A 20,480-nucleotide genomic window follows, 5' to 3' on the forward strand; every position below is an offset into this window, starting at 1 on the left:
TATACTAAGTTCTTATATATATTCTTGAACCTATTTTGGAGCTTTCTATTTTGTTTTATGTGTTTGTTTATCCAGTCTGCACTGTTACCACCAGATAGTATCACTGTGATCATCATTCAGACTTTATCATTTTAAATTCCTCTGCTAGACTGTCTTCACCCAAGTATCCTAAATACACTCTAGGATCGTTTTTATTAGATTCTATCTTGTCCATAAATAGATAGATAGATAGGTAGGTAGATAATATTGACATTTTAATTTGTGGGTTAATTTGAAGAGAGTGTATATCTTTATAATAATACGTTTCTTCATCTAGGGTCTCATGTTTCTTCATTTATTCAAATTTTCTTTTACTCCCCGCAACAAAGACTTCTAGGTTTTTTGTATAATTTCTAGGCATCTTTTGATGATTTCTATATGTTTTATAGTTTTTGTTGCTGTTGAGCATCTACATTTTTCTTGTTGAGTTTTTCCCTAGTTAATTAATTAATTAATTAATTAATTTAAATTTTGGCTGCATTGGGTCTTCGTTGCTGCACGTGGGCTTTCTCTAGTTGCAGCGAGCAGGGGCTACTCTTCATTGCGGTGCGCGGACTTCTCATTGCAGTGGCTTCTCTCGTTGCAGAGCACGGGCTCTAGGCGCGTGGGCTTCAGTAGTTGCGGTGCGTGGGCTCAGTAGTCGTGGCGCACGGGCTTAGTTGCTCCACGGCATGTGGAATCTTCCTGGACCAGGGATCGAACCCCTTTCCCCTGCATTGGCAGGCGGATTCTTAAGCACTGCACCACCAGGGAAGTCCCTATTCCTAGTTGATTTAAAAGTTTTGCTACTGTTGTACATGTGCTCCCCGCCCCCAAAGTGATTATTAAATCTAAAGGTTTCAATCAGTTTGAAGCATAGTATTGTTCATAGGTTAATATAATGCTTAAAGTATTTCTGTATACTAGTTTCTAAGTCTGTCCTTGAGACTACTCTGTAAGTTTGGCCATTAATAAATATTAAGGTTTTCTTTTTTTCTGTCAATGACTCTCCTTAGATTGGGGCCAAGGTATAAGTATTCCTACATACAGGTTAAGTCTCTCACATCATTGAGGAGAATAAAATCTCTTTTGATCGTAAAAATGGTAAAATCTACACAACATAAAAATTTACCTTTTTAAACCATTTTTAAGTTTACAATTCAGTGGCATTAAGTACACTCACAGTGTTGTGCAACCATCACCACTATCCATTTCCAGAACCTTTTCATCATCCCAGACAGAAACTCAGTACCCATTAAACAGTAACCACATTCTCCCATTCCCCCGGTTCTTGGTAACCGCTATTCTACTTTCTGTCTGTGAATTTGCCTCTTCTAGGTACCTCATATGAATGGAATCATACAGTACATAGAATATTTGTCCTTTTGTGTCTGGCTTGTATTTCACTTTGCATAATGTTTCCAAGGTTCAACCATCCATGTTGTAGCATGGATGAGGATTTCTTTTTTTTTCTTTTCTTTTTTTTTTTTTAAACGAATATGTAACGTCTCTCTCCTGTTCCTTACCTGCCATTCATGCCTCACTTAGCTTTAATCTGGTTCTACCCTGCCCGGCATACCAAGTGAACAGTATTACATAATTGCCTGGTATAGTGGGCACTTTTCAAGTCCTTATCTTGACTTCACCCCAGTATTTGACATTACTGACCATTTCTTCCTTGAAACTGTAGTATGATTGGCTTCATAACAACTTTCAGCTCTTACTTTCCTCCTACCTCTTTGACCATTCCTTTTTAATCTCCTTTACTCAATGTTCTTCTGCCTGTTCCTACAACTTTAATTACTACCTCTTCCCTGATGACTCTCAACTCTATTCTGGGGAAAGATCTATATATATCCCAACCACCTGCTGAACATTTCCTGTTGGATGTCCCAGTGGAACTTGAAACATGCTTCAAACTGAGTGTTCTTCCAATCTTTCTCTATTCCAGTTTTCTCCCTCTGTCCTTTACTTGACTCACTCCTTTACTGTTTCCAATCTGGGTTGAATGGGGTACTAGCGTCACTGAGTAGCTACATCTGGAAACCTCAGAGTTATTTTTGATTCTTTCCCTTGAATAAATCCCCAACTTCCAGCATATCACTAAAACCCTCATTATATTTTGCCTAGATTATTAAAATAAGTAGTCACCTGGCCAGTGTCCCAGCCTTTAGACTTATCTCTTTCTAACCTATCATTCACATTCCTGTCAGATAGACCTCTTTATTAATTCATACTTACAAAAAGGTCAAACAATACAGAAATAGATAGAATTAAATATTAAAGCTTCTTCCGGAGACACTGCTTTGGGAAAGATCCTCAGTGTTCTCCTTACTTGCTGCAAGTGGTAAATCCATCCTTCTCCTGAAAAAAAAAAAGCTTGTTCCTGCCCTCCCACTCCTATCTCCCATAGTTTTATTCCCTAGAGGTAACAGTTTGGTGTATATCCGTCTACATATATATATATATATATATTTTTTTTTTGGCCGTACGCGGGCCTCTCACTGTTGTGGCCTCTCGCGTTGCGGAGCACAGGCTCCGGATGCGCAGGCTCAGTGGCCATGGCTCACGGGCCCAGCCACTCCGCGGCATGTGGGATTCTCCCGGACCGGGGCACAAACCCGTGTCCCCTGCATCGGCAGGTGGACTCTCAACCACTGCGCCACCAGGGAAGCCCCGTCTGTACTTTTTTCTGTACTTATACAAAACATGTTAAGTAATTACACATAAATAGTTTGTAACTTTTGGGTTTTTTTTTTTACAAAAATTGTCATTTTTATAGATAATTATTCTGTAATTTGCTCTCTTTGCTCATGAATATATCCTGATCCTCTTTTTTAAGCTTCCATTTTGAAATAATTTTAGACTCAAGAAATTACAAAATTAGTGTAGAGTCCTATATACCCTTCACCCACCTTCCTCCAATGGTGACATCTTACATAGCTGTGGTTCAATATCAAAATCAGGAAATTGATATTGATGCATTACCATTAACTAGATTACAGACCTTATTCAGATTGCACCTTTAAAAAAATCTATATTCATTTGTGCATGTGTATAGTTCTATGCAGTTTTATGCCATCACACCACCACCACCATCAAGGTTTAGAACTGGTCTGTCATCACAAAAGAACTCCCTGACGCTACCCCTTTGCATCCATGTCCCTCCACATGCACCCACCGTTCTCCTTGTTCCCTGGCAACCTCTTTGCTCTTCTCCATCTCTATAGTTTTGAAACTTGAGCATGTTATATAAAGAATAATATAATATTTTTGAGATTGATTTTTTTCACTAAATATAATTCTCTTGAGATCCATCAAAATTATTGTATGTGTCAGTAGTTTTTGTTTTTGTTTTTGTTTTTGTTTTTGTTTTTTGCAGTACACGGGCCTCTCACTGTTGTGGCCTCTCCCGCTGCGGAGCACAGGCTCCGGACACGCAGGCCCAGCGGCCGTGGCTCGCAGGCCCAGCCGCTCCGCGGCATGTGGGATCTTCCCGGACCGGGGCATGAACCCATGTCCCCTGCATCAGCAGGCGGACGGACTCTCAACCACTGCGCCACTAGGGAAGCCCAGTAGTTCATTTTTTGAATTGTTGAGTAGTGTTCCATCTCAGTAGAGTTTGTTCCACCATTCAGTCATTGAAAAACATTCAGTTTTCCAGTATTTTGCTTATGAATAAAGCTGCTGTGAACATTAGTATACAGGATTTTGTGTGAATATAAATTTTCATTTCTCTGGGATAAATGCTTAAGAATATGATGGTAGATGTATGTGTGGTTTTGTGAGAAACTGCTGTACTCTTCCAGAGTGCCCGTACCATTTTGCATTCCCACCAACAATTATGAATCATCGTTTCTCTGCAGTATTTAGTATTACCACTATTTTTAAAAATTGTATCCATTCATCTATCTCATTGTGTTTTTACTTTGCATTCCCCTAATGGCTGTTGATTTTAAACGTTTTTTCATGTGATTATTTGCCATCCATATATTTTCTTTGGTGAAGTGTCTGTTCATTTGCCCTGGTTTTAATTGCGTTGTTTTCTTATGATTAATGAGTTTTGAGGGTTCTTTATATATTCTAGGTACGTCTTTTATTAGATACATGATTTTTTTTTTTTTTGGCTGCGTTGGGTCTGCGTTGCTTCTTGTGGGCTTTCTCTAGTTGCGGCAAGCGGGGGCTACTCTTTCGTTACGGTGCGTGGGCTTCTCGTTGCAGTGGCTTCTCTTGTTGGTGGAGCACAGGCTCTAGGCTCACGGGCTTCAGTAGTTGCAGCACGCGGGCTTCAGTAGTTGTGGCACGCGGGCTCCGTAGTTGTGGTGCATGGGCTTAGTTGCTTCGTGGCATGTGGGGTCTTCCCGGACCAGGGCTCGAACCCGTGTCCCCTGCATTGACAGGCAGATTCTTAACCACTGCACCACCAGGAAGTCCGTAGATATATGATTTACAAAGATTTTTTTCTAACCTGTGTCTTTTCTTTTCAGTCTTTTGACAGTAACTTTGGAAGAGCATAAATGTTTAATTTTGATGAAATCCAATTTATCAATTTTTTTCTTTTTGGACTGTGCTTCCGGTATGTCTCTAAGAAGTCTTTGCTTAACCCAAGGTCACAAAGGTTTTCTCTTATTGTTGTACATTTAAATCCATGATCCATTTTTTTAAATTAATCTATTTATTTTTGGCTGCCTTGGGTCTTCATTGCTGCACGCGGGCTTTTTCTAGTTGTGGCGAGCGGGGGCTACTCTTTGTTGCAGTGCACGGGCTTCTCATTGCGGTGGCTTCTCTTGTTGCAGAGCACAAGCTCTAGGCACATGGGCTTCAGTAGTTGTGGCACGTGGGCTCAGTAGTTGTGACTCACAGGCTCTAGAGCGCAGGCTCAGTAGTTGTGGCGCACGGGCTTAGTTGCTCCACGGCATGTGGGAACTTCCCTGACCAGGGCTTGAACCCATGTCCCCTGCACTGGCAGGCAGATTCTTAACCACTGTGCCACCAGGGAAGCCCCATGATCCATTTTGAATTTATTTGTATATATGGCATGAGATTTAGGTTGAGGTTCATTTTCTTTTTGCCTGTGGATGTCCAATTGTTCTATTATTGTTTGTTGAGAAGACTTACTCCAGTGAGTTGCTGTGAGCACCTTTGTAAAAAATCAGTTAAATGTGTGGGTCTCTTTCTGGGTTTACTTTGTTCCGCTGACCTATGTATCTGTCCCTCTGCACATTGCTGTGATTACTGTAGCTATGTAGTAAGTCTTATCATCAGGTAGAGTGATTCCTTTCACTTTATTTTTTTCCTAAATTGTTTTCTTATTCTTTTGCCTTTCCACGTAAATTTTAGAAGAATCTTGTCTATATCTACAAAAAAGTCTTGCTGAGATTTTGATAGGAATTGAGTTAAACCTATAGATCAATTTGGGGAGAATTGACAGCTTTACTGATCCTGTCTTATTGTTAGTACATAGAGATCTCTATCATTCTTTTTAATGTATTCTATAGCATAAATATGTATATATCATAATTGATATCCTTGCACATTTGTAGGAATATTTTTGTAGGAAATTTTGATAGATGTTCTAAAATTGTGTTCCAAAAGGGCTGTACCTGTTTATAATAAAAATAACAGTGAAGGAGAATGCCTGTTTCCCTACAGCCTGTCCAACACTGGAGATTATCAGTGTTTTAAAATCTTTGCCAAATTATTTCTGTAAAATTCAAGTATATAACTTAAACTAAAATTTTTCATCATAAAAAATTACATGTGCATTAAGAAAAATCAAACCATATAGAATTGTATATAGTGCAAAGGAAAAATCTCCCTGTCCTTCCCCTTTATCCATCCCATTCTCCAGAGTAGTGTTAGTTTTGGTGTGAAGCATTCTGGGCCTTTTTCTGTACACACCATATACTTTTTCTTTTTTCAGTTGACATTGTATTATGGACAATTTTTCATTCATCTAAGTATGTGATATTGTTTAAGTAAAATCTGTTCGTATGTGGCTCAAAAAGGCAAAAGAGTGAACTGAATATCATTTTGAATGTTTCTGGAAAAGAAATCTAAATTGGACTTCTACTTTGCTTTTAAAAATACTGTGGCTGCTTGCTATGGAGAACAGTATGGAGGTTCCTTTAAAAAATCTAAAAATAGAGTTACCATATGATCCAGCAATTCCGCTCCTGGGCATTTAATCTGGAAAAGATGAAAACTCTAATTCAAAAAGATACGTGCAAGGGGACTTCCCTGGTGGTCCAGTGGTTAAGACTCCATGCTTCCACTGAAGGGAGCACGAGTTCAATCCCTTATTGGGGAACTAAGATCCCATATGCTGCATGGCATGGCAAGAAAAAAAAAAAGATACATGCATCCCAATGTTTATAGCAGCACTGTTTATAATAGCTGAGACATGGAAGCAATGTCCATCAACAGATGAATGGGTAAAGAAGATGTAATATATATATACACACATACATACATACAGTTGAATATTACTCAGCCATAAAAAAGAATGAAGTAATGCCATTTGTAGCAACGTGGGATGGACCTGGAGATTATCATACTAGATGTAGTAAGTCAGACAGAGAAAGACAAATATCGTATGATATCACTTTTTTGTGGAATCTAAAAAAATGATACAAAACAGAAATAGACTCACAGACATAGAAAACAAATTTACAATTACCAAAGGGGGAAGGTGGGGGGAGGGATAAATTAGGAGTTTGGGATTAACAGATACACACGACTGTATATAAAATAGATAATCAACAAGGACCTACTGTATAGTACAGGGAACTATATTCAATATCTTACAATAATCTATAATGAAAAAGAATCTGAAAAGAATAGATATATATAGATGTATAATGGAATCACTTTGCTGTACACCTGAAACTATCACAACATTGTAACTCAACTACTTCAATTAAAAAAAAATACTGTGGCTGCTACTATGTATAAAAAGGGTACAATGATATATTGTATGGCACAGGGAATACAGCCAATATTTTATAATTAAATGGAGTATAATCCATAAAGATTTTGAATTACTATGCTGTACACCTGAAGCTAATATATAAATCAACTATACCTCAATAAAATGTGTGTGTGTGTGTGTGTGTATGTATATATAAATAAATACTGTGGCTGAAGTAGAGGGAGATTGCCCAGTGATAATTGTCTTTTGACATTTCATTTCTGTGAGAATACTTGTTTGTTGTTCAAGAATTCATTATCTGCTTAAGTTTGATAGGGAATAGACATAAGATGTCCATAAGTTACTAGCCCTTTTCTCTTATGTACTGTATTGAGCTAGTAAATAGTGATATAGCAATCTGTTACAAGGCATCATCTCACTGAAAGTCCTGTACTTACGGTGAGTGAGATATTATAATATGCTAGAAAACAAATATGCACCAGAAAGTGCTAAGGCTACACAACAAAGCCCACATTTCCAAAAACAGCATTTGGGAAAATAAAAATTACTATTTATTAAAAGAAAAAGGAGATATAGAAAAATAGGCTTTCTGTCAGCCTGGGAGTTTCTGTAATGTATTGTCAAGGCAGTGTATTTTCTGTGGTGCCAGGAGAAACAAAACAAAACCTTATTACCATGAAGGATATAAATCAATGTTAACTTCCCCATGTTTATTCTATATAAGCTATTACAGTTGGCATCATGTAGAGTTAGGTGAAGAGTATAGAAAGAAAAATGGGCACAGAAAGAAAAATGGCCTAAATCTAATAAGTGATTGCTATAAGCTCCATGGAGGCAGGAACCATGTCTGTCTCCTATCCCCAGTGTGTAGGATAATTCTTGGCACATAGTAAACACTCAGTAAATATCTGCTGAATGAACTAACGGCCAAAGAAAGAGGTGCAGTACCAAGAATAAGTGAAGAGTGGTGCTGTAGAAGCTCGGGCTTAGAGAATTTCAAGGAAAAGAAGTGAACGTCAATTGCATATGTAACATAGCACTTCTAGGGTTGAGTCTGAAAAATGTTGAGTGGATTTGGCAGTTAAGCATATCACTGTTGACCTGATGAAAACAGTTTCAAAGAAGTGTTTGTTCTTTAACACTGCCTCATTCTCTGACACATTTGCTACTTTCTCTATGATCCCTTAGTGCTTGGTATGTTATTGAAGTTACGAGTTTGTGTATATTTATCTTCCATGAAGCTGTGAAAGGGCATCAAGGACAAGGACTTATCTCTTGTTTTTTGTTTGTTTTGTTCTGTTTATTTTTGTATCTTTGTATCATCAGAGCCTAGCACTATACCTGGCTTCCAGTAAGTACTTAAAAATGAAGAGTTAGGCTGTTATAAATTTTATTCTACAAGAAAAGGTGTTTTGAATTGTCTGTATTGTTATTTTTCTAATTGTTGTAGAAATATGAGATGAGTGTGTTTAGCTAAGGCTATATGTGTATTTTGTTTGTTTGTTTTTTTGTTTTTGTTTTTTTCTGTACGTGGGCCTCTCACTGTTGTGGCCTCTCCCGTTGTGGAGCACAGGCTCCGGACGCACAGGCCCAGCGGCCATGGCTCACGGGCCCAGCCGCTCCGCGGCATGTGGGATCCTCCCGGACCGGGGCACGAACCCGTGTCCCCTGCATCGGCAGGCGGACTCTCAACCACTGCGCCACCAGGGAAGCCCTATGTGTGTATTTTCTAAGTTGCTAAATGGAATGGTCCATTTGGGGGAAAAAAGTATTTTAACATTCTTTGGGACTTTTATGAGGTAGGTCCTGAATGTAAATCCTACCCATGCCCAGTGAGATTTATTACCCCAGTTCCCCTCTGGATTTTCTAGCTTCTTGAGTTTCTAGTCCAGATTCTGAGTAAAGTTCTGTTACAGTGGTTTGAGAGCTCAAACCTCTTATCTTGGAAACTAAACATCTTAATTTGCATTTTATCTACGTCATTCCTAATGTAAAGAGCCTAGCTACAGTCTGAAAGGTTAGATTCACTTCTCTTTTTACCTTTTCTGGACCTAGTTTGAGATAAATATCTAAGAATTGGGAGAGCCCAAGCTCATCTTTTTGGGGATCTGTGGACTATGCATAATTGAATTTAGTAATTCTAATTTCTTTAGGAATTAGCTGTGCAGATTTTTCCTTTTTTTCTTTTTAAATCTGGCACTGATTTTTTTTAAAGCTTTCTACTGCTACTGAGATTTTATTTTTTAATTTTAATGATTCACATTGCAACACATGCATATCCCCCACACCGTTCACTGTCAGGATAATAATGTATGCTTGTTTTGGCACAGTGCTCATCTTCTTAGGAGGAAGGTTATTTTTAGTATTTGTGGAAATGTTCTCAAAGGAAATAGGAGCTTAGGAGTGATCACAAACCCTCTTCTCTTGGTTGCACAGGACTGCTCACCGACTCAACTGGTATTTTTCTCTGAAACCTTTTAGATAGCAATAATACTTGTTTTCCCTCTCTAACTAGAACCACAAAGCTTGTAACTTTCTTCTCTTCTCCTGACATTACTAAAGAGGAAGATTAACTTAGAAATGACAAAAGGAATTTTCTTTGATTTTGGTGGAATATCAACTTTCCAAAGCTGTCATTGGAATTATCACTATTTAAGGACATTTGATTTGAATTACATGTGATTCTGTAGGCTACTGCCAATCCTTATGAATGAGGCAAAGTATAAATATAAATATATTTCTTTGATATTTGCAGTTGCTTTGCCATGATTTACTAAATAAGGAGAGAAGAAAAACAAAATATATTCAGAAAAACATTTCTTTTTGCAAATGGGTCACTTGTTCTCCTGTAGGGCACAGTGATAATTCATAGACAGTTTTATCTTTCACATTCATTTTCATGTCATCCTGGAAATTACTCTTCATAAATTCTGATTTTCTCAGGGACTGGGAAATTGGAATTCAGTTTCTGCCTCCTCTTTTTCCCCCCACAATAGCCACAGTATCTTTATTATTCCCGCAGAGGCCCTGTTGTCTGTGTATGTCTTTTCACTGGATGACTCTTTTCTTCCTAAGCTGTGAAACTTAAAGCTGATCATCCTACTTTTATTTGTTTGCTTGTTTATTTATTTATTTATTTATTTATTTTTGGCTGCGTTGAGTCTTCATTGCTGTGCGCAGGCTTTCTCTAGTTGCGGCGAGCGGGGGCTGCTCTTCATTGCGGTGCGCGGGCTTCTCATTGCGGTGGCTTCTCGTTGCAGAGCACAGGTTCTAGGCACGCAGGCTTCAGTAGTTGTGGCACACGGGCTCAGTAGTTGTGGCGCATGGGCTTAGCTGCTCCGCGGCATGTGGGGTCTTCCTGGACCAGGGCTTGAACCCATGTCCCCTGCATTGGCAGGCGGATTCTCAACCATTGCACCACCAGGGAAGCCCTGATCATCCTACTTTTAGTAAGCACCTGATTGCTGCAGAATATAGAGCAATATTTTTAGCATTATGGAGATGGTTATGGACCCCTTTGAGAATCTGATGGAAAACTATGGATCTTCTCCTCAGAAAAATATGTATTATATACAGAATTCTGTTTACAGTTTCAGGAGGTTCATGGATCTCTCTCATTACCACTCCATTCAAGAATTTCTGGTACAGGGACTTTCCTGGTGGCACAGTGGTTGAGAATCCGCCTGCAAATGCAGGGGACATGGGTTCAAGCCCTGGTCCAGGAAGACCCCACATGCCGTGGAGCAGCTAAGCCCGTGTGCCACAGCTGCTGAGCCTGTGCTCTAGAGCTCGTGAGCCACAACTACTGAGCCCACGTGCCACAACTACTGAAGCCTGCGTGCCTAGAGCCCGTGCTCCGCAAGGAGAAGCCACCGCAATGAGAAGTCCACGCACCACAACAAAGAGTAGCCCCCGCTCACCGCCCGTGTGCAGCAACAAAGACCCAGTGCAGCCATAAATAAATAAATAAACAAACAAACAAACAAATAAAGAATTTCTGGTATATATAGGTAGGGTTAAGAAAATATCTGTGCATTTTTATCCTTTTTTGGTGGTGTTAACAGTGGTTTGTCAACTCCAGCACCATCTTTCATCCAAAATATTATACTTCAGTGCCACTTTGCATATAGTAGAGTAATAGAGTTAAATAGCTGAAACCCTTGTAGCTCTTGAGAGCATGGACTGTCAAAAACTGAGAACAGACACAGCTAGTAATCAAAACACACACACAGAGAAGTATCTCAGCTATATAAGTAAGTATTTTTTTATATTCTGGGGGCTTTATTAGTGGGGATTTTTAAAAATTTTTTAGGGGTTCTTTTAATACAAATTTATTTATTTATTTGGCTGCATTGGGTCTTCGTTGCTGCACACAGGCTCTCTCTAGTTGCAGCGAGTGGGGGCTACTCTTTGTTGTGGTGCGTGGGCTTCTCATTGTGGTGGCTTCTCTTGTTACGGAGCATGGGCTCTAGGCGCACGGGCTTCAGTAGTTGTGGCTTGCAGGCTCTAGAGCTCAGGCTCAGTAGTTGTGGCGCACGGGCTTAGTTGCTCCGCGACATGTGGGATCTTCCTGGACCAGGGCTCGAACCTGTGTCCCCTGAATTGGCAGGCGGATTCTTAACCACTGCGCCACCAGGGAAGCCCGTGGGTATTTCTTTAGAGCTGTGTGTTGCAAAGAAAATGGGCGACGAAGAGGTCACATCTTTTAAATGGTTTAAAGTAAGAGAAAACTTTGCAAACGTATAAAACTAATTTTTCCTTGTATTATGAGAGCACTGAGATATTGAAAGGGTTGGTTTATGTTTAGGTTTCAAAACTGAAGAGCTGAATTCTTATTCTATAGGCTGGAATTTGAGCGATGAGTCAGGTAGGTAGGTATAAGAGCCAGGATACTGCAATAAGCTGATGTTGTACTGGCTTGGTGAAGGAGGGCTCTAACCTGTATGCAGCCTGTTTTCTCTAACATCATGCATTTCTATCAGCATGAAAGCTTGTCTGATAACTGTTGCAGTCTGTCTCCATCAGTACTTTGAGGACCAACCTACTGGTGGCCCTAGAAGATTAGAACTCAGAAACTTCAGCTTCGGTCTTCTTATCACTCAAGCTATTCTTGACTGTGAGCCAGCTCTGGCTGTCTTTATACATGTCCTGAATATCTTTTGGTTGACTGCGTTTTCTTTCTGGTTTGTGTTTGGCACAGTCAGCTTGTGTGAGGACACAGCTTACTTATCTTTTATAAAAAATAGATGACCTGGGACTTCCCTGGTGGCTCAGTGGTTAAGAATCCGCCTGCCAATGCAGGGGACGCGGGTTCGTGCCCTAGTCCAGGAAGATCCCACATGCCACGGAGCAACTAAGCCTGTGTGCCACAACTACTGAGCCTGCGCTCTAGAGCCCACAAGCCACAACTACTGAGCCCGAGTGCCACAGTTACTGAAGCCCGCGCGCCTAGAGCTCGTGCTCCGCAACAAGAGAAGCCACGGCAATGAGAAGCCTGCGCACCGCAAGGAAGAGAGCAGCCCCCCGCCGCAACTAGAGAAAGCCTGCGTGCAGCAACGAAGACCCAGCGCAGCCATAAATGAATGAATGAATGAATGAACAGATGACCTATGCTTGTGAGAGATTTTAACTGAAGGAGACTTATTTACTTGTATAGTAGCTTACAATAATCAGAGTAATTATGGCACGAAAACTTCACATGTGGTATATTTTTTATCCTTTACATCCTGATAAATAGTAGATTTAATTCAAGCATCACCTCCTCTGTGAAGCCTGTCCTAATTCTGCTTTCCTTCTTACATCCTAGAATTGGCCACTTCCTCCTCTATGCCTCTACTGAGCCCTGTATAGATTTTTTCACTGCATTGTATTGCCCCATTTGTTTATAGTCTATCTCACTGTGTTAGACCATAACTTCTTGAGGATATGGTCTATATCTTACTCCTTTCTGTGTCTAGTGCCTGGCGCCTAGAAGGTACTCAAAAATGTTTTATGAATGAGTAGGTGAATGAACAGTATGTTAAAGAATATTATAAAGCACTTAAGGCAGGGAATAAAAACTCAGATGCCTTCATGGTCCAGGCGTAAATGAGTTAAGCAGACCTGGTAGGGACCAAGGTAACCTGGGAAACACATGCCTTATCTAAAAGGGACAGCTGCTACTCAGATCCACCCCATTGGTGCATTATGAGAATGCTAACCCTGTGTTGCCACATCTTTTACTTCTTTAAGAGAAGCTAGACATTTGGGTTTTTATATGAAATCTCTTGATTGTTGAATGTTGCCAACTAAGATTTTTTTTAAACTTTTTATTGAGGTATAGTTTACATACAGAAAAGTGTATGTATTATGAGTGCACAGCTCAATCCATTTTCACAAACTGAAGTGATTTTCTTTTAATTGAAGTATAATTGACCTACAACAGTATGTTAGTTCTAGGTGTACAATACAATGATTTGACATTTCTGCACATTATGAAACGATCACCACCTGAACTGATTTTTTTTGTGAGCCAAATAAAATTGGATTGACCAAGCCACCAGTTTGCAACTTGTGACAAAAACTGTATGGGGAGCTTTGTAGTTTGGTTAAGAATCACCTAATAGATTAAAGTATCTTAAAGAGACACATCAGTCAAATGCAGTGTGTGGACCTTATTTGGATTATGATTCCAAAAAATCAAATGTAAAAGAACATTTGTAAAACAGTTGGGGAAATTTGAATGTTGACTGGCTGTTTAATAATATTAAAGAATTATTGTTAACTATTTCAGGTGTAATACAGTTTGTTTTTTTTAAATAGACTTTATTTTTTAGAGCAGTTTAGAGCAAAATTGAGCAGAAGGTACAGAGAGTTCCCATATACCCTGTGCCCCTACACATGCTCAGCCTCCCCTGTTATCAACATCCCCCACTAAGGTGGTACATTTGTTACAATCAGTGAACCTACATTGACACATCATTATCACCCAAAGTCCATAGTTTATATTAGGGTTCACTCTGGGTATTGTACATTCTATGGGTTTTGACAGATTTATAGTGACATGTATCTACCATTATAGTATCATGCATAGTTATTTTTTTAAAGAGTCCTTAAAGACACATACTGAACATTTTATGGATGAAATGAAACGCTGGAATTTGCTTCAGAATAATTTGGGAAGTGTCAAAGTTGGTGTAAATGAAACAGGATTGACCATGTATTGATAATCATTGACACTGAGTAATGGGTACATGGGAGTTCATTTTATTAGTGTCTCTGTTTTTGTATGTGTTTGAAATTTTCCACCTCCAAAAGTAGAGCAAGAGTTCAAGTTAAAGCTGAAGCATGATTCTTTGGATCTAGGATAATGGGACACTACCGCTGGTGACAGAATGTAAATTTCTGGAACTGAAGTCTGCAAAGGTAATGGCATTCTCTTTTCATTTTTAGGGCCTGAAAGTCAGTATACCAAGACTGCTCAGGAGATTGTGAACGTCTGTTACCAGACATTGACTGAGGTAAGTGGTAAAGAGGAGGTCCCCTTAGGATCTAGCTTTCTGGAATCCCTTTGTTCCCTAGAGTGATGAGGAGGCCTTCTCTGCCTATCCTGTTTTAAAATGTAATAGCCCACCCCAAACCTCAACCCACATCCCTTATTTCCTTCCCTGCTGTATTTTCTTACCTAGCACTAAATGTTTTTAATAAACTATGTAATTATTTACTTTAATTACCATGTGTGTCCTGCCACTAGAATAGAAGCTCCTCAAAGGGATTTTCATTTGCTCTTTTTACAACTTTTGTGTCCCCAGTGTCTAAAACAAATGTTGAATGAATTCACTAATTTTCTTTTATTTCTCAGTATGATGAGCATTTGACTCAACTTGAGAAGGATATTTGCACAGCCAAAGAAGCAGCTTTGGAGGAAGCAGAATTAGAAAGCTTGGACCCAATGACCCCAGGGCCTTACACACCTCAGGTGAGTCTGAGGACTAGAAGCCTCCTCTTACAGTTTTCTTTTTGGTTTGGGAACTTGGGAGCATGTTAACAGATGTATTTACTGAGATACCCTTCTTCTCTGTCCTTCCTCTTCATATGCCTTTCGTGTGCTTTCTTGTCTTCTCAAAGGCTAAGGTGAGTGAGGGCCGTGGGTCTTGGTAGCCTTGTTGAATCCAGAAGAGACAGATATGGGATGAATGAACGGGGTGGGGTCTTAGTTGTTTAGGCAGTATTTAGGAATACCAGATTCCTGACTACCATGGCCAGAGGCATTCTCTTGATCAAGTCTCTGGGGCTCCCTTGCCTCATGCATTGGGGTTCTAGGACAACCCTAGAGTATAGACATGGGCCACATTGTTCCTGTGCCTTATAGATGCCTGATTACTCATTCCCTCTGAGATATCTCAGTGTAGCTCAGATGTCACCCATTTTCCTGGATTGACTCGCTCTCCCCGTAAATGAAGACAGGTAATGTTTTATAATGTTCTTAAATTTTCATGTCAAAGACTAGAGAGCAAGATTAATAAATTTTTAGTCTTTCTGATCTGACCCTTGAATATACTGAGTCTCTTTCACCTATACTATACTCTTAGAGGGCTGGTATATTTGAAAAATAAGACTTACCAGAATATAACTGTATTGGAGGCACTATGGTAAAGTGGAAAGTACATGAAGGTTGGTATAAAACAGTCCTGGGTTTGAGTCTTAGCTCTGCTGCTATCTAGCTTTGTGAACTTGGGAAGTTAACTTAACCCCTCTAATCCAGTTTCCGTTTCTCTAAAATGTACTTTTCAAGATTGTTGTAGACATTAAACAAGGTCATTTGCCCAGCACATAGTAGACATTCAGGAAATGTTTATTTCCTTATCTGTATGAAAGTCACCTACAGGGTTCTCAGAGGCCCTTTCAAATTTAAACAAATATTCTAATGCATATTTCTCCCAATTCCCACTGGAAAACGTTTTTCCATTCTGCTCAGGTTTCACTCTGAACTAATAATGCAACCTGTGTGATCTCTGTTGGATAATTGCTGTCTATATCTCATTCATGCACTCTCCTTATCTATCTTTTACTCTCTCTTTCACCCCAAAACCTAGGCCACTGAGGGGCCAAGTATAAAGAGCCCTAAGATACTTCTTCCAGGCCCAGAACAAGGAAGGGCTCTTGGAGTGTGTGGGCAGATTGGGTCAAGGGGGCTTGGGTGAGTGATGTTGCCCAGGAAGGTCCTATTTGCTAATAGGCCCACAGCTTCCACAAGACCCTTTGTGGTAAGTTAAAGCCTGGGTTTTAGCCATCATTCCCCAGGAGAGTCTAACTACTGAGTGGAGTGTGGTTTGCTCTGCTCTGTGACAGCCTAAGGCTAACCGTTTGGTGAGTCAGAGCCTTAGACCCAGAAGCCATCTTCCTTTCTTCCCTTCCTCTCCCACACTATCTCAAATGGTGGAGGAAAACCTGGCAACTGTTCTTCCTCTGGAGCAGTAGCTGTTGTTTTGTGCAGTTAAGAGGATCTCCTATGAGGAGTAGGGTGTAGGTATTGCCTCTTCATTATTCCAGTTCACTCTCTGATCATTGCCTTCACTCATATATACACGTTTTAAATTAGTAAGCCCAGTGCATTATTTCTAAACCTGAGGAAGATGCGCATGAGTGATTGTCCTTACTCATTACTACTCTCAAACCCAAATGTTATTAAAGTGTGTTTGTGTAAGTTTAACCTGTCGTAATACAATTTTGTTGTGTAGAAACATGACAGAAATCGTACTTTACTTCCAGCTCTAAATGGTGGTAATCAATAATGTATTTTCACTCAACTATTTCTACCCAGCTTGTATTGCACCATACATTCAGCTTAACATTTTCTCTAAAATTGCTTGCTTTACATTTTCCCACATAGCGTTTCATTCCCTGATTTTCTCTTCTTCTGTTCCACAACTAGTTTATTTGCAGTGTAATGCTTTGAATTCTGTTTTGCCTCTCTTTCTCCAAAACCCTGTTCCCAATCAGCCTTGTTTGTTTGCTTTAAAAACAACAACAACAAAACCAACAACAAAGTAACACATGTGGGTTTTTTGTTGATAAAAGTAACATGTTCATTGGGACACATTGGAAAATATACAGAATAAATAAGTTACCTAAAATCAAGTCCACCAGTCAGAAAGAACCAACCACTGTGAACATTTTGGTGTGTTTCAAATCTGTAATGCGTGTACGTGTACGTGTACGTTTCTAGACACATTTTTAAAGTGAAATTGGTCATTATGATTTTGTCTTGTTTTCGTTTCACATTATATCATGAGCCTTTTATTTCATTAAATAGTCTTTGAAAACATTTTTTAATAGCCACATAATATTTCTACCCTCAGCCAGCTTTTTAGAGAATGCTTTCCTACTTTTCCAGCCTGTTCTTTTTTAGTCCCTCCTGCCCTCCTTTCACTGAATAGTCGATTTGTTAAATCCCTGTTCTCTTCAGGAGAGGGAAGAAGGAAGGAAGCTATAATTTGTTGACTACCAAGCATTGGGTAAGGAGCATATACACATCTCTTAATTCTCCCAAACAACCTTGTGAGGTAGACATTATCATCCGTGTTTCACAGTTGAGGAAATCAAGGCTTAGAGAAATGAAGTAATTTGTTAAAGTTACTCAGCTAGCAAATGGTAGAGCCAGGACTCAAACCCAGGGCGGTTTACTCCGAAGTCCATGGTTTTTCACCATGCCATTTTGCCTCGTAGCATCCTCTGGTGAGCTCATAAGCTCTTACCCCATTCCATGCTCTGGTTGGAACTGAAATTTCTTTATCCCATTTTCTATTAGATGTCTCTAAACCAAACAATCCAAATGGCACTGGTATGAAGCCCTGGGGCTAAAAACAATAAGACAAGGCTTAGAAGAAATTAGATTATTGACCATAAAGGCAGTTAGGACATAGAATTGTCCCATAGCTTTGATGCTTTTCTGCTTCAGGCTTCTGATCATATACATCAGATGCCTCTCTACTAGAATGAGCAACATTTGTGAGATTCCCAAAAACCTGTCCATAAAACTATGTCAAAACTATGTTTTCTCTTTAAATGGATTGCTCTGCATGACCTTTTTCTGCAGTGAATGCTCTAAAGGGGAGTCCTCTGTATTTCTTGCTCCCTTTACTAAATAGAAGCTAAGTTGTATGATTTGTGCCACAGCCTCCTGATTTGTATGATACCAACACATCCCTCAGTATGTCTCGAGATGCCTCTGTATTTCAAGATGAGAGCAATATGTCTGTCCTGGATATTCCCACTGCCACTCCAGAAAAGCAGGTGACACAGGTAGGATATTCTTTTTCTCTTTGTGAGATTGGTAGTATGCTTGGGAGTAGGGGATGGGGGAGTGATGGTGGTGATGTGTGGACATGTGTCAAGGACGATGATTGGACCCCTTGGCCCTGGCAATGAAGGCCTGGAAATGTGATTTCAAGGTGGGACGGTGGCAGGTCGCATGACTGGCATTGTCTTCTGTCTGTCACCATGGGCAGAGTCAGGCACAGCAGAACTTAAGGGAAGGTACAAGTGTGAAAAATGTGTGAGGCATCACAGCAACCTGACAGGTGACTAGAAAGACCAACTGCATTCAGAGACAGAGTTCAAAATAATTGCCCCGCTACTTTACTGTATATGAGTTATCTAAATTAAAGTTATTTTTAAAACTAAGTTTTTTAAGTTGGCCTTTTCTAGAGGTATCAGCAGATACTCCTGTTCTGAAGCCAGAAATTGTATCAGCTGATCTCAGTCAGGGTTCCACTGGAGAGTGCAAAATCCAGGAGGGTTTTTCTGTCCCAAAGAGTCCAACACAAGCTAGGGAAAGCTTGGTTTAGAAAGGAGGAGTCTCCTTGTGATGATACAGTAATAGTAGACCGAGGCCTTCCTGTTCTTTGGGTTGTTTTTTTTTTTAACCCTACCTGTGATTTCCAAAGAATGAATGGGGGAAAATGCACATGGCTTGAGCTGTGTAAACAGCCCCCACTAGCTGTGGGGTTGGCTGGGATATCAGGGAGGAGCATCGGTCCTGAGTGAGAGCCCTTGGTTAACTCCTCCTACTGGCACGTCCCTCAATGATGTGCTATTTGTGTTCCTTACTCAGATGCGCCAGGGCCGAGGTAGGCTGGGCGAGGAAGACTCTGATGTAGATATTGAAGGGTATGATGATGAGGAGGAGGATGGGAAACCTAAGACTCCAGCCCCAGTGAGTATGCTTACAGAAAGCTTATGGTTACATTATACCCTTATATGGTAGGAGCCCCAGTAGTACAGGACAGGCCAAATCCCCAGGCGCTATCAGAAGGTCTCCATAGTGAGGCCCAATCTGACTTTAAGAACCAGCTAAACAAATCTATCCACCAAAATTATGTAACTTCTTGTAAGGCAGCAAGGGGGGGTGCGGCTGGTGGTGGCTTCTGGTCTTTTACTTGGTCGATTAATGGGACTTTTGTCCTCAACTGGTCTCATTTAGGAAGGTGAAGATGTAGACGGTGATCTTGCAGATGAAGAGGAGGGAACTGTGCAACAGCCTCAAGCCAGTGTCCTGTATGAGGATTTGCTTATGTCTGAAGGAGAAGATGATGAGGAAGATGCCGGGAGTGATGAAGAAGGAGATAACCCTTTCTCTGGTACGTAGCTCACCGTGGCACCCTCAGGACTTGGGAGGAAGCTCTGGGCTACATATGCTGTTACCAGAAACTGCTCTTTTATTGAAGTCCCATTAATAGACCTCAGGGTACTGAGCACTCACTCATAGGCTGATCAAATTCATTAGTCTTAGAAGAGGTGAAAAAATACAACACAGGAGGTACAAAAGATGACAGTCAAAAAGGCAATGCCAAAGCAGCAGTTTTGATTTGAATACTTGATAAAAATGAGATAGAAGTGTTATATGTGGCAATAGGGAAGGAAAATGAAGAAAAAAGATCCTGCTTTGGGATTTTTTTGTGGATTAGTGGCAATGGCAGGGGATGAGTATAGGAGGAGATGATGGGGGGGGGGGGAAAGAACAGATAGATAGCACTGAAATGGAAAAAGGAAATGATTTTTTAATTCTCTTTCCAAACTACAGATCTTGTCAATGTTGACCCTAGGCAGTCCTCTGAGGTGAGGAGTCCAGGCAAGATGCCTCTGTAGATGCATGGGATTAACTAGTTCTGGAAGACTAAGCCAAAGATGTTAATTCTTTGTCAAACTTATCTCAGGATCTGTCTCTTTTCACAGCTATCCAGCTGAGTGAAAGTGGAAGTGACTCTGATGTGGAATCTGGTGGGATAAGACCCAAACAGCCCCGCATGCTTCAGGAGAACACAAGGATGGGCATGGAAAATGAAGAAAGCATGATGTCCTATGAGGGAGACGGTGGGGAGGCTTCTCATGGTTTGGAGGATAGCAACATCAGGTAATCGGTAGCAACACGCTACAGGGCTGTGGCATCAGTGCCCAGCTATGATGTCAGAGGGCCCAGCATCAGATTACTTTCATCCATCAAACATTTCCTGAGCACCTACTAGGGCCAGGCACTGTGCTAGGCCCTTGG

General features: G+C 40.3%; 1 protein-coding gene across 3 annotated transcripts in view; it reads left to right on the forward strand.

Moving 5' to 3' along the window:
* Positions 1 to 20,480, forward strand: part of TAF1 (TATA-box binding protein associated factor 1) — a gene marked incomplete at both ends in the record, with an annotated part of 77,547 nt that overhangs the window by 53,907 nt on the left and 3,160 nt on the right. For 2 of the 3 annotated variants that reach the window (XM_079726995.1, XM_079726996.1), the window contains 5 exons: positions 14,381 to 14,448; positions 14,790 to 14,906; positions 18,107 to 18,232; positions 19,413 to 19,569; positions 20,165 to 20,342. In XM_079726995.1, coding sequence (XP_079583121.1) covers positions 14,381 to 14,448; positions 14,790 to 14,906; positions 18,107 to 18,232; positions 19,413 to 19,569; positions 20,165 to 20,342 — 646 coding nt within the window. Of the gene's footprint in view, positions 1 to 14,380; positions 14,449 to 14,789; positions 14,907 to 18,106; positions 18,233 to 19,043; positions 19,146 to 19,412; positions 19,570 to 20,164; positions 20,343 to 20,480 lie in introns of all 3 variants that reach the window. The other variant, XM_079726994.1, reaches the window with a different exon arrangement.

The sequence above is a fragment of the Hyperoodon ampullatus genome (assembly GCF_949752795.1).
Source record: "Hyperoodon ampullatus genome assembly, chromosome: X".
Taxonomy (NCBI): domain Eukaryota; kingdom Metazoa; phylum Chordata; class Mammalia; order Artiodactyla; family Ziphiidae; genus Hyperoodon; species Hyperoodon ampullatus.